This window comes from Fistularia commersonii, chromosome 8, assembly GCF_037954325.1.
Source record: "Fistularia commersonii isolate RoL2024-O1a breed Wild chromosome 8, RoL_Fcom_v1.0, whole genome shotgun sequence".
Taxonomy (NCBI): domain Eukaryota; kingdom Metazoa; phylum Chordata; class Actinopteri; order Syngnathiformes; family Fistulariidae; genus Fistularia; species Fistularia commersonii.
Window position 1 is genome coordinate 20,576,614 of NC_141291.1, and position 15,137 is coordinate 20,591,750.

A 15,137-nucleotide genomic window follows, 5' to 3' on the forward strand; every position below is an offset into this window, starting at 1 on the left:
TTATGCCAATTTCACAAACTTTACATCAATTCAAAGACTAAATCCTGATGGATAATGGATCCGGGTGGAATTCTATTACAATTGGGTCTGAGAGGATGTAAAAGCCATTAGAGCTAGGAGTTGAAAACTGCAAATATGGATGTTGACTTTGGGTTTGAAATGCCTATGTGACAGTTTATAGTAAGCTGTGTTCCAGTCAGGACTTTAAAAGAGGTGAGACAGAATCGTCATAGAAATCACATGTTGTGTAGTTAAAAGCTGGTCTTGCAGCATAATATGAAATTAACCTGTCCTTGTGTGGGACTTGTACATGAGAACATCCAAGTTACGACTAAATAAAATATCTAAAGCATTGTGGCTTTATTCAAAGGTAAAAAAAACACAGCACAACTGCATTTTCCATCCGCTTTGGACACCCCCAACAATTTTGCTTCCTAATACAGTGAGGAAAGAATGGGATGGCTACAATCTTTCTTTTAAGTGAAAGGGCCCCACATTATTGACTTTTGAGCATGGAAAGTAGAGCCACAGGACACTTACCAGTTTTGTTATACCTCCACAGTGCCTGACAGTTGTCCTTGCTCTGTGGAACTTGACCACATTTGCAATGGTTTCAGCAGCTAAAGCCTTCAGATCTTTAACTGGTGAGTCCAGAATCTTGATGATACTCTCCAAACCACGCATGTCAACAATAGCCTGACGAATTTGCACATTGTGGCTTATGTTTCTCAGTATTTTTAGGGATCCAATCTAAGAAATACAGTACCAAAAGTTCAAAATAAGAAATACTTTTAATGTCAGTGTTAGTTAAATAAAAATATGATACTTATTCACTGTCTCACAGTTTTATAATAAAGCATTCTCTGGAGGCCAAAATTTCCTCTAACTGTCCATTAACAGTAACAGTAAACAGACAGTTAAAGTATAACTGTTAACAAATAGTTAAATCACATTAACAGTACTACATAAAAAATACTATTGAGAGGTGGGAGGAGAATAGTAATACCCTGTAAATAAAATGAGTCCACTAACCAAAAACTAATTTTGTATTGTTAAAATGCAGGCCAGCCTCTATATTTCATTCTATTCAAGCCTATAGGTCAACCAGACATAGCTCTGGCATAGTTACTCACTTTGCATTTGATTTCATCAGTATCCAACAAATTAATGAGGACTTCAAGGCCACCTAAATCCAAGATAGCCAGTTGGCAACCCTCCTGCGTCAAATTAAAATCCATGATGGCACACAGAGTGAGAACAGTTGCTGTCTGGTTACCTCCCTGAAATAATCATGCAAAATGTCAATGAAAAAAAACAAAAATTGAAGAGAACAAGAAAGAGAAATAACCTATATTTTGGAGCAGAATGATATGCATCGGTTTGGATCACAAGAGGGAGAAAGGTCAGTTGTCAGATGCTCACAGCATGAAATTGCAGCAGCAAACTGTTGTAAATCCTGGTCTGAATATGAACACTAAAATATTCTGGCAAATGAACAAACATGTATTATCAACCTTTGCAGTAGTTAAAATGTGCTGCACCTACAATTCTAATTGAGTGGAGTCAAGGCCAACTATACCGTATAATGGACCTTCATCAGTCGGACAATTAATAACATTTGAAGAAAACTGACCTAAATGCTTTATTCAAGCAAACACAAGTAACAACCAGCCATCCATTAAGGCAGACCATAGACAAAAGCTAAATTAATGGCTTGGGAAATAAAGTCTTTCATACATATGCTGGAGGGTCCAGCTTATAACTGTAGAATAATACAATATTCTCTAGGTGTGTTTTATGAAATCTCCCTCACAAAGGAGCATTCTGACAAAGCACATGTTCTCCACATCGTGACCTTAACCATAATGTGAACTATTTGCCCATTTATAGTAGACGCACTACATCTTTTGTCTCCCAAATTCTCACTCTTCAAAGGATTCAGTAGGTGAGGGTCATACTTTATGAAAAAAAAAAGTACAGGCTTTGTTAAGCAGTGAAGAAAACATGTCATATGTTTCCATTTTTGTCAGCTTTGGCCTTGGAAAGCAGCTCAACATTCCTTAAAACTTCAACAACACCTGAAAATATTTTATGGAGAAAGGACCTGAGTCAATGATCAAAAGAGGCGGAAGTTCTAAAGTGAAACAACTTTATAAAGTTCTCAACTTCCAAGTAAGAACTTTAGAAAGCAGTTAAATATCTAAACTGCCTTAACAGAGATATGTTACTCCCTGTAGCCTCACCGTTCCACCGGAGTTCCTCTCATTCACACACATATATTCTGTTTTGCTGCAACTAACTTTCATTCCTCTCCTTTCCAGTGCATACGTCCACCTCTCTAGATTTTCCTCTACCTGTTGTCTGCTCTCACTACAGATCACAATGTCATCCGCAATCATCATGGTCCATGGGGATTCCTGTCTAACCTCTTCTGTCAGCCTGTCCATCACCACTGCGAACAAGAAGGGGCTCAGAGCTGATCCCTGATGGAGTCCTACCTCCACCTTGAACATCTCTGTTACCCCTACAGCACACCGTACCAGTGTCTCACAGCTAGCATATATGTCCTGCACCAGTCGAACATACTTCTCTGCCACTCCAGACTTCCTCATACAATACCAGAGCTCCTCTCTTGGCACCCTGTCATATGCTTTTTCTAGGTCTACAAAAACACAATGCACTCCATCTGGCCTTATCTGTACTTCTCAATTTAGCATTCTCAGAGCAAATACTGCATCTTTCAGCTCTTTCCAGGCATGAAGCCATACTGCTGTTTACGAATGCTGACTTCTGCTCTCAGTCTAGTTTCCACTACTCTTTCCCATAACTTCATTGTATGGCTCATCAACTTTATCCCTCTATAGTTGCCGCAATTCTGCAATTCTTGCCTTTATTCTTAAAAATAGGCACCATCACACTTTGTCTCCATTCTTCAGGCATCTTCTCACTCTCTAAGATCCTGTTAAATAATCTAGCCAGAAAATCTACCGCTGCCTCTCCTAGACACTTCCACACCTCCACAGGTATATCATCAGGACCAACTGCTTTTCCACTCTTTATCCTCTTCAATGCCTTCCTCACCTCACTTTTACTAATTTGTGCTACTTTGTGGTCTACAATAGTCCCTCTTCTACCCTTGCCTCTCTTTCATTTTCCACATTCATCAGCTCTTCAAAGTACTCTTTCCATCTTCCCATCACTCTTCTAGCATCAGTCAATATATTTCCCTCTCTGTCCTAAATCACCCGGACCTGTGATCACCCGGACCATCCTTTCCATCTTTATCTGTGTGTTTTGCGAACCTGTATGGATCATTTTCTCCCTCACTACTATCCAACCAAGCATCCAAGTCATCATACGCCCTTTGCCACCTCTATCTTTACCTTACGCCGCATCTCCCTGAACTCCTGTCTGTTCTCTTCAGTCTTCTCAGTATCCCACTTCTTCTTTGCTTACCTCTTTCTCTGTATACACTCCTGCACTTCCTCATTCCACCACCAAGTCTCCTTATCTACTTTCCTTCCAGATGACACACCAAGTACTCTTCTACCTGTCTCCCTGATAACACTAGCTGTAGTTGACCAATCATCTGGAAGCTCACCCTGACCACCCAGACCCTTTCTCAACTCCTCCCTGAAAACCATGCAACACTCCTCCCTTTTCAGCTTCCACCACTTTTTCCTCTGCGCTGCCTTTGTCCTCTTCATCTTCCTTGTCACCAGTCATCCTACAAACCACCATCCTATGCTGTCTGGCTACACTCTCATCTACAACTACTTTGCAGTCAATGATCTCTTTCAGGTTACCTCGTCTATACAAGATGTAGTCTACCGGCGTGCTCCTACCTCCGCTCTTATAAGTTACCCTATGTTCCTGTTTTTTCTGGAAAAAGGTGTTCACTACAGCCATTTCCATCCTTTTTGCAAAATCTACCACTATGTCCCTCTGCATTCCTATCCTGGATACCAAATCTGCCCATCACTTCTTCATCCCCTCTATTGCCTTCACCAACATGTCCATTGAAGTCTGCACCAATGACCACTCTCTCATTTCTGGGAATATTCTGCATCACTTCATCTAACTCATTCCAGAACTTCTCCTTCTCTTCAGATTCGTTGTTAACCCGGTCCGCGACCGATCCAGTATGGTATAGTTTTGGTTGACTCGCATGTTTGGTTTTGGCAAAAGTTTTACGCCGGATGCCCTTCCTGACGCAACCCTCTGCATTTATCCGAGCTTGGGACAGGCACAGGGAGACACTGCTCCGTGCCCCCCCAAGGCAGGTTTCGAGAGACACAGACCAGTGCCGCCCTGAGGCTGCATTAGAGAAATATCCTTTAGTGAAAACATTAAATTAAAGACAAGAATACAGTATGATTTCAATGTACCAGTATGTTGTGTGTTTGGATTTACTGGTCATGCAGGATTGATGTATAAGAGTTTTTACAGGAGAAAAAACATCTCATTACAAAAAAAAAACGTATTGTTTGTCACACAAGACTGTCCATCAGCAAAAAATAAGTTACACCCCTTGCTATAAGCATCCGCACTTCTTTTTAGATGATAATATCGTGTATGTTTGTGAAGCAAGGGTAGGGGGAGGAGGGTATGATTCCTCACAAGGTCTGCCTTTTTTCTACTCTTTCTGAACTTTCTAAAACAAATCAGGAAATCTATTTGTAATTGTATGAGAGTGTAACTGTCAGTCTAACACATTGGGGAAAATGAGGGGAAAAATATCTCCCTTTCAATAAAACAGATATTTAACTTGGCTCAGGGTATAGTTTCAGTCTGCGTCTGATGGTAATGATATTATAAAGTGACTACTAGACGGACCCTATAAATAACTGAACTGAGTGGTTTCCAGTCGGATAGAAAGCGGGAACATGTACGTAACTGCTGTCCTTCATCTTGTTAATACTTATGCCACAATACCACAAAAAGTATAAAATACACACACCAGACAAGATATTGTTCCTTTCCTATCAACTGCACCTTTTCTTTTTCTTCTGGAAAAAAGAAGCTGTGATCTTTTTGAGTGGGTATTTCCTTCAATTATATTCTATTTTGCTAAGCTAAGACTGTGTAAACTGGATAAAGAAGTGCTTTTTGTATTTTCATTGTTACTTTTTAAATCATCTTGTATGGCTCCACAGAACCAAAAACAACTTTTGATGTTATTTGTAACATCAAGTCTATCCTATTCATAAAATTAAACGCATTGTGCATTTCCACAAGTAAAACAAGTGATATAAACGGAATGTATTCAAAATTAAAGTAAATGCACTGGGTTTCAGTAGACTGTCTTAATGATAGTCTCCAGATATAGATGATAATAGGTAATCTTAGAAAGCAAGTGGTCAAAGGTATTCACAGTCAGACTGGGTCACTGGAATTTTTGTTCTCTTAACATCAGTGCCTTGACAGATTAATATTCACCATATGCAATGGCAGACATATCACAAGCATACTTCAGTTTTATTCATCTGCGGTGTGAGCAAACATTGTGTACAGCTGCTGTCTGAGACAAATCTTTTCCCTCTGCTATGGATCATATTTGGAATCAAAAGGCTTATGTCAGGCACCCTGACTCCCTGAGCCTAACCAACCACTTGAAGGGAGGCATGTCAGTCTTCGTTTAACAGACTTTGTTTTGCAAAATTATTAGTGCCAGAATATAAGGTAAAAATAGAAATGTGGGATAATGTATGGCTATGAGCTACAGTATATACCTTTCAAGATCCTCATAGTTTGCCCAAATTATGTACCCTTATGATCTAGTATTATTCATGCGCTTCTTTCAACCACCTTTCAAGGCAATTGAGAATTAAATGCAAATGTTACTAATTATTTTTTTAGATATCAGGGAAGATTACCTTGAGGTATTTGAGGAGCTTTTGAAAGTGCCAGTATTCAGATGGTAATTCTCTGTTGCTGGCTATATGGTGATCAGGTTGCTCTTCTTCCTCTTCTCTCTCTGATGAACTCTCACTGTCGAGGTGAGAAAGCCTAGTTCCTACACTTTTGACCCCTGATAAAAATCTACAAGGTGTTGGAGAGAAAATTAACAGATAGAAAAAAAAAAAACAATATAACATCTTGAAATCCATTTATTGTGTTTGAAAAGGAACAACAACTTGCGCGCCCAACATCCCACACAAAGAGATCCTTAATGGATTTTGAAATATCTCAACTTTGAACTAAAGCAGCAGGAAAAGAAGATCACTAATATTATTGGAGGACTGGACGCATCATCAAGTAATGAGTTTCACCAGAGGTCACAGGTGTAAAAAAAAAAACTACAGATGGGTTTTAAATTTAAAATTGCACTATGCTGTACAGAAACCTCTGCTTCTACTCTATGTATACAAAATACATATATTAATACATTTCAGTTTTATATAATTAAATCTTCATCCTTTCACCTCAGTACCAGTAAATTGTAACTGTGTGCACTTTATACTCTAATGTTTATTGTTTAAGGTTTATTGTGGACTTTACTGTTTAATATACACTTTATTATTTTTTGGTTAATTTCATCTCACCATGAGATAGTACAAAACATCTTCTCGATTCTTCTTTATGTCCAGTACATGTAGAAAAATTGACAATAAAGCTGACTTAGCTTTGACTCCTCCACTGTGGAGTATTTGAATGTGGTAATTGTTCACATTTAGCTTCAACATGTCATCTCATCTCATTATGTCTTATCTTATCAATTTTATTTTTTTATTTTTTTAGAAAAGACAGGATGAATATAGCATACACATATCTATTGCTTCAATGCTGACAAGATTATTTACTCCTTACATAATTTTAACATAAATTAATAATGAAATGGCATCTATTTTAGGGTTAAGTTTCGGTATCCTTACCCAAAGAATTAACCTCTTTAACCTAATCAGTAGAAGTGTACAATTAGGCCTAAGAACATCAAAAGAACATCAAGGCATTATAAATTTCAATAGGACATCAGTCCTACATTGAAACTTGGGCACTGTCTTTTCTGCTGCTGTTTGTTTTCTCTCACATTTGGTACCTGTGAGTTCTAATTTTTCTCTCAACACCCTCTATGAGTAAAATGTCAATACAAATTCTCTGTTGGACATATAGCAGTACTTCAGAACACTTACCTTTTCTGAGAAGTCAATCTTCTAGGGGAAGATGATATCGTAGGGACTGTTTTTATCTCACTCTTAGCTCTCCATCCAAGCCTTTTCATATATATTTCGACACCCTTCTCTCCAATACTGGATTTCTTTTCCACTGCTTTACTATAATGACATAAAACAAGAGTAATTATGCCCATATTTTTTTTAAATAGTTATCATTCTAATAGAACATTTTTTATTCTGGTATCTTTTGCCATTAGGAGGCTTTTATCATGACAATTTTCTCCTCAGTACAGTTATCTAAACATGCAGCGGCAGCAGCAGCATACTTTCTAGAACTATTTATCGATCAAATACCATATGTGATAGTTTTTAAGAAATGTAAAGACTTTTCCAAAGATTTCTGACTGTAATTGGGCTGAAAATGTTTCCACTCTATAGATACATATTAGCATCAATCATTGTACTGAAAATATGTACCCTTGGCCTAAATAAAACCATAACCATCTCTTTATGAGTGCTTGCAGCCATAAGCACATGTGGTATTGGCATGAGACCAGCATCACTGATATCTACACGTTACATTTTTAACACATTATGCAGTCGCTCTACAATATTTTGTGTATCTGATGATGAAAAATCACCACATACCTATATGGAGCTGCAAGCCCAAGATTCTTCCATTTTGGAGATGGTTCAAATTTCTTCTTGCCACTTGCCTTGTTCAATATATGCTGTTGTCTCACTTTCTCACAGGCATTCTTTTCCAGTAGCTCATTGAGTTTTGGGGCTTGGCATTTTTCATCTGCATCAACTAATCCCATATAGTGTATTTTTTGTGATGATGGAAGGTCCTGAGCTTCAAAACCCTAATCATGAAAGGGCAAACATTTTACTTAAAAGTGGGAAATACAATTTTAATATAATATTATACACTCTTTGTCCATGCCAAATTGCTTTGTAAGAATACAAAGAATACTCACAATCCTTTGGATTTTCACAATAAAAGGACCCTTTACAGAAAACTGTTGGCATCATATATAAAAATACAAGTCTGGAAGCATACTAATCAATAAAATTAGTTTACAATGACTTTGTTAGTGAGCATCTTTTGCCTGCATATAGCAGAGAAGTGATGTAAAAGTAAATCTGCAGTGAACAGAGGGTAAGTCTGCTTCCTCAATGTGTGGCAGCTCTTGTTTCTTTAGGCTACTTCTACTTATTTTACAGAAACTTTCTTATATTGTGCAAACGCAAAAAAACATTTAAGTTGGAAAAGAGATACTCTAAGCTTGTAAATTAAATGTTGTTTTTTTGGCTATTGACCTCCAGGTTTGGGCTTTCTCTTTGCTGTCAGGGCACTGACCTGCAGCATTACAAGATTGTGTCTCGGACAGAAACTGAAACTCTCACTCTTTCAGATAAACTGACTTAATCCATGATTGGAATACATTACCTCATTATCTCAATATAAAATGACCAATGCACATCTAACTACAGCTGTCAGCAATCAATCAAATAAATTTCAACCAAAGCATTAAGCTGACACGATGACATATGCTAACACACAATTCAAGACACCAGAACTGTAGGAACAGTAGCGAATATTGTTTCAGAACACAACTTTCTCTTTTTTGTTATAGTCAGTGTTGAGCTCGATAAAAATATTGTTGCACCCACTGGATTTGGACATATGGATAAAATTAGTGAGCAAATTGGGTTGCTGAAAGTAACAGCAAGATGCTACGAGCCCAATTCGGACAAAGTTGTAAATATCAGCACAAGCAAAAAATTCGCATGTTGACAAGAATGGCTTGATAAGAAAAAATGGGACTAGGGATAATCAATTTGTTTGAATAAAAGACAGGGATAAGGGAAGATGACCATTAGTTTATTTTATATCAATAGGCAGTGTCGCCCTGAGCCAGCCTCAGGAGGGGCACAGGTCAGTGTCTCTCTGAGCCAGTCCCAAGCTCGGATAAATGCAGAGGGTTGCGTCAGGAAGGGCATCCAATGTAAAACTGTTGCCAAAACCAAACATGCGAATCAAACCTAATAACAAGATCAAACCAGATTGGTCGAGGCCTCGGTTAACAACGACCGCCATTGGTACCGATGACCTACAGGGAACCAATGGAAAGTGGACTACTGTAGGTCAAAGAACGGGAGGAGAAAGGCGTGTTCAGTAGCAGAGAGAGAAGAGGAGAGACAAGAGTCTGGGACTGAGAGTAGGTTGAGTTGGTTGACTTGATGTAGAGAAGGAAAGTGGATATACTGTGCGTCCAGGAGACCAGGTGGATAGGTAGAAAGAAGCAGGTTTCAAGTTATACTATCATGGTATTGACAAGAAGAAAAATGAAAGAGGAGTTATCTTGAAGGAGGAGTTGTTTTGGAATGTTCTGAAGGTGAAAAGAATGTCAGATAGACTTGAGTCTGACACTGGAAATTGAAGGAGTAATGCTTAATGTTATTAGAGGCTACGCCCTGCAGTTGGGATGTGAGTTTGAAGAGAAGTACTGGGATGAGCTAGATGAAGTAATGCATAATATCTACAGAGAAAAGAGGTAATTGAGTGGGCAAGTTGGTGCAGGTAGTAGAGGGGATGAAGAAGTGATGGGCAGATTTGGCATACAGGATAGGAACAAAGAGGGATAGATGGTGGTAGATTTTGCAAAAAGGATTGAAATGGCTGTAGTGAACACTTTTTTCAAGAAAAGTCAGGCACATAGGGTAACTTATAGGAGCAGAGGTGGGAACACGCAGGTAGACCACATCTTGTATAGACAAGTTAACCTGAAAGAGATCAGTGACTGCAAAGTAGTTGTAGGTGAGAGTGTAGCCAGACAGCATAGGATGGTGGTTTGTAGGATGACTCTGGTGACAAGGAGGATCAAGAGTACAAAGGCAGAGCAGATGACAAAGTGGTGGAAGCTGAAAAGGGTGGAGTGTCGTAAGGTTTTCAGGGAGGAGCATCCAGATGATAACTATGGCTAGTGCTATCAGGGAGACAGTCAGGAGAGTACTTGGTGTGTCATCTGGAAGGAAAGTAGATAAGGAGACTTGGTGGTGGAATGAGGAAGTGCAGGAGTATATACAGAGAGACTGGTTAGGAAAGAAGAAGTGGGACATGGAGAGGACTGAAGAGAACAGACAGGAGTACAGGGAGATACAGCATAAGGTAAAGATAGAGGTGGCAAAGGGCGTATGATGACTTGTATGCTTGGTTGGATAGTAGTGAGGGAGAAAATGATCCATACAGGTTCGCAAAACACACAGATAAAGATGGAAAGGATGTACAACAGGTCCGGGTGATTTAGGATAGAAAGCGAAATGTATTGACAGATGCTACTTGAGTGATGGGAAGATGGAAAGAGTACTTTGAAGAGCTGATGAATGTGGAAAATGAAAGAGAGGCAAGGGTTAGTAAAAGTGAAGTGAGGAAGGCATTGAAGAGGATGAAGAGTGGAAAAGCAGTTCGTCCTGATGATATACCTGTGGAGGTGTAGAAGTGTCTGGGGGAGGCAGCGGTAGATTTTCTGACTAAATTATTCAACACAATCTTAGAGAGTGAGAAGATGCCTGAAGAATGGAGACAAAGTCTGATGGTGCCCATTTTTACAAATAAGGGGCCTGTGCAGAATTGTGGCAACTATAGAGGGATAAAGTTGATGAGCCATACAATGAAGTTATGGGAAAGAGTAGTGGAAACTAGACTGAGAGCAGAAGTCAGCATTCGTAAACAGCAGTATGGCTTCATGCCTGGAAAGAGCTGAAAGATGCAGTATTTGCTCTGAGAATGCTAAATTGAGAAGTACAGATAAGGCCAGATGGAGTGCATTGTGTTTTTGTAGACCTAGAAAAAGCATATGACAGGGTGCCAAGAGAGGAGCTCTGGTATTGTATGAGGAAATCTGGAGTGGCAGAGAAGTATGTTAGACTGGTGCAGGTCATGCATGCTAGCTGTGAGACAGTGGTGCGGTGTGCTGTAGGGGTAATAGAGAAATTTGAGGTGGAGGTGGGACTCCATCAGGCATCAGCTCTGAGCCCCTTTTTGTTTGCAGGAGGGATGGACAGGCAGACAGAAGAGGTTAGACAGGAATCTCCATGGACCATGATGTTTGCTGATGACATTGTGATCTGAAGTGAGAGCAGACAACAGGTAGAGGAAAATCTAGGACGTATGCGCTGAAAAAGAGAGGAATGAAAGTCACAGCGAGACAGAGTATATGTGTGTGAATGAAAGGAACCCGGGTGGAACAGTGAGGCTAAAGGGAGTGCTTTATTAAAATGCTTTATTATTGGCAGCGGTGGAGGGGGTAAAATATATGACTAATTGGCTTCTATCTTTTAATCCACAGCCCAGACCTTTACACAAAAAAGGCAGTAAATGGAGAGTAGTACATAAACCACCAACGAGATGTGTGATGAACCCACATTTTCCAACAAAAATTAACATGAGTGTGAAAAAAAAGAGGAAATTCTTAAATGATTAACATAATTCTAAGTGCACCTGGAGTCTATTATTGAAGCGATTTGTTATATCATCAAATTACTAAACCAGGATATAGCACTACTGAATAAATCATGCAGTTTTCAGTGTCTGGAAATGTGTGTATATACATGTGTATTTGTTTTAGAGAGAGAGCAAGCGAGAAAGAGAGAAGACAGGGATGATAATGGTTTTGGATCAAAAAAATTTCAACACACTGACAACCAGACACTAGCTAACACACATGTAAGAGCAGACACTGATTACACAATCCTAACTCTGCATACACATAAGTCACATAGCATCAGTGATCAAATCAAAGGTTAACAGAGAGGGACCTGGTTCATGGGACAGAGGCATTTCAGCACCCTATCATTTGTACTCTGCAAACCAAAAAAGAAGACTCCAAAAAGGAAAAAAATGTTGACACATTAATGTTGTGTCAACATTAAATGTGTTAGTCTGTATTTCACTGTACCTGTGATTTCATGTTTTTTTTAAAGTATGGAGACATGCTCTTCAGAAGTGTTACCAGGTCTTCATACACATCACTCTTTCTCTCATAAGCATTTTCATCGCCTTCCCTTTTTACACCCTGTAAAAAAAGTGAAATACAGTTGAATTAAATCTAAATGCCTCACTTATAATATGACCCATATGTCTGCTTGAAAAGCAAAGGTTATAAAGCTCAAAGGATATAAAGAAACCCCAAAAGGTAATGAGTTACACCATATTAACCACGATTTAGTTTCAGAACAGTACATTACAATTCTTTGATATTATAACAATCATGATATTTCAGCTTTTATTAACTACTTTGCCAGGAGCAGTTGAAGAAACAAAGGTATGGTAAGTTAGATAAGTCAGTAAATGACCATATACCACATAGTACTGCAGTATGCAAAACATCTGATTGGAGTGGACTGCATATTTGTCATTTGTCTAGTTATTTTTAGTTGTCAAGTTCAAATTTGACTGTTTATTACAAAGGAGAACGTAGGGCTCCATTATGTTACAATATACCATTCATCCTGCACTCAGGGCAGCAGGGGGCTAAAGGCTATTTAAGCTGTCATGGGCCAAGAGGCAGGATGCACAGGGCAAGCTGTCAGTCAGTCACAGGTTCACAGCCTGCCTCAGTCACACGTCTTGACAAATTAAGGTCTCCAATTAGCCTATTGCATGTTTTTGGACTATAGGAGGAAAGACGAGAAGTGCTGTGAGGCAGGAGCACTGGGCCACTGTGCCGCCTGCTTTGTACACATACACATGTACAAAAAATAATCAAAAATAAATATAAAAAAGATTGTGTTTTTTAATATGCCTGTCCATCTTTGTTATTTTAACTAGAAGTATGGTCCTAATGATAATTTTGATGTGTGGTTAAGTATTCATTTGACTTGATTGCTGGACAGACCCTAAGAAAAAATAGGTCTAGAAAATAAACAAAAGGAAACATTTTATATAAGGATCAACTTTAGGGATTGGAACATTGTATCTAATGATCCACCAACCTTGTTAATTTCCAGTTTTTTAAGGTGACCTGTAGCATTTGATTTTTATTCTTGGAAACAACAGCACTGGCGTGATCATCTTATATTTCATATTCATATCATGGTAGCCCTTCATGAAGCACTTCAGTTCATCGCCTCCTCTTTCAAAGCCTATCTTCCTGAAGCATGTCTTTCTCCAGATTGTAAGGCAGCATAATTTAAAAGAATAAACTGTGGATACATGACACCATCCCTTTTCTTTGGAATATCATTATGATGCACGGAGAGAGGTATTTGGCCATGACCATCTGTTATTTATGGAGCCAGACATTACCATATTGTTATCCTGATTTGGACGCTCAACTCCATTAATCATAACTCTCTATTTACCCAATTGACCTACGGTGATCACATAAACTCCACATTGTATTTAAGTTGACATGAAATTAATGAATGGCAAATTTTCAACATTTTTTGTTACATTAGAACCATGGTTGATTTATTCCTGCACTTCAACATCTTTTGAGCTCTAAACGTCTGACTTGCTTTCATTATCACATTGTTTTCTTTGTTCTGGGAACATTAAGTATATGGCTAAATATTCAATCTCAGCATTAGGTCATATTTTTATGTTCACTGACATATTATCTGAATGGGGGCAGTGTGGCACAGGAGGTAGAGCAATCATCTTCGATTTCTTCCTCCTGAGCTGAAGAGCTGAAGTGTTGTTGAGCAAGACACTTGAACCTCTAACTGATCCCCTGGCGCTGGTGGACGGCAGCCTACTGCTCTTGATTCATCCATGATGGGTTAATTGCAGAGAATTTCCCAATGGGGATTAATAAAGGATGAATTAAATGAAAACTTGACACATTTAAAATAGACACTGTATGTCATAAAATTGCATTCTTTCAAAAGCATACTGGATATACTGAAATTGTGATAATTAAATAGACTGTGCTAAGATATAACCAAAGATACAACTTAAAAAAACACTGACAAAAATAAATATCTTGAATGGAAAGATTGTCATTCAAAGTGACAAATAATCAGATCGTTCTGTATCTTTTGATTCTTACCGCTGTGAGAAAAAATCCACTGGTGCTACATGTGATGTGAAGGGTCTCAGTGTCACAAGGCTCAATCACAAGGTAGCAAATGTCACCTTTAAATTGTCTCCATAGTGGGGCACGACAGCCATTTGGAAATATATAATCTAGTGCATAAAAAAGTTGGTACACATTATTCATGATAGGAACATCTGCCTGTTTCACATGCGTCATGACTCACTATAAAGTTAAGCCAAAAAGCAATGGTTTGTTATATTCACAAGTGTTCTCGATGACTATACAAGCATTTTTCAAGATCTATATGTGTTACACAATTGACCAACCAATGAAATTGGTCCCTTCCATGCTGTTTTTTCATAAAGCATAAACAAATCAGTGCTAATCAGGTAAACATGATATCCAATTTGCCATTTTAATCTCTCATACCTGTTTTCATCAAAACGAATTTTAAGGGAAATTTAAACAATATCGTTCATATCTACTTAGTAACAGCTTACTCAGATCATGAACATGGCTTGACTGTCTGACTCTTTTGCTTACTTGTTTTGGGAAAAGTTAGAGAGAATTTATCTATGACTTTTTCATATGGCATATTTTAAGGCTAGATTTTACATTGTTACATAGAGAGCATCAATTTGACTTTGAAAAGAGCGGCAACTTTGTCTTGCCTTGCACAGAGTCCAACGAATCCAAGGCAATGAAGCAAAAACCATTTATTGATTAATAATTTAGTAAAGAGGAATCGGACAGATATAATGACGCTCAAATAGTTTATGAACACGGACTCTTTATGCTTTGGAATATTCAACGGAAGTGTTAAAAGCAACCAAGAGAAATGCTGACATGATTCAAACCTGATGTGTAGTGAACTGTCTTCAACACCCTCCCTCCCCCCCCACAACAAAACTCTTTCAACAACTTCACTTCTTTGTCCACAGTTTTGGGATGGAGGCTGATTTGTCTATAAAATGTT

The 15,137-nt window shown here is 38.5% G+C and overlaps 1 protein-coding gene across 1 annotated transcript in view; it reads right to left on the reverse strand.

Annotated features, from left to right (window-relative positions):
• The window catches only part of odad2 (outer dynein arm docking complex subunit 2), a 34,935-nt gene that overhangs the window by 16,842 nt on the left and 2,956 nt on the right, over window positions 1-15,137 (reverse strand). Inside the window, exons 5-12 of the mRNA XM_086151589.1 lie at window positions 15,019-15,125; window positions 14,174-14,310; window positions 12,080-12,196; window positions 7,764-7,981; window positions 7,134-7,274; window positions 5,877-6,042; window positions 1,134-1,280; window positions 541-750 (exon numbers count right to left, since the gene is read on the reverse strand). Of these exons, the coding sequence (XP_086007715.1) occupies window positions 541-750; window positions 1,134-1,280; window positions 5,877-6,042; window positions 7,134-7,274; window positions 7,764-7,981; window positions 12,080-12,196; window positions 14,174-14,310; window positions 15,019-15,125 (1,243 nt within the window). The remainder of the gene's footprint in view (window positions 1-540; window positions 751-1,133; window positions 1,281-5,876; window positions 6,043-7,133; window positions 7,275-7,763; window positions 7,982-12,079; window positions 12,197-14,173; window positions 14,311-15,018; window positions 15,126-15,137) is intronic.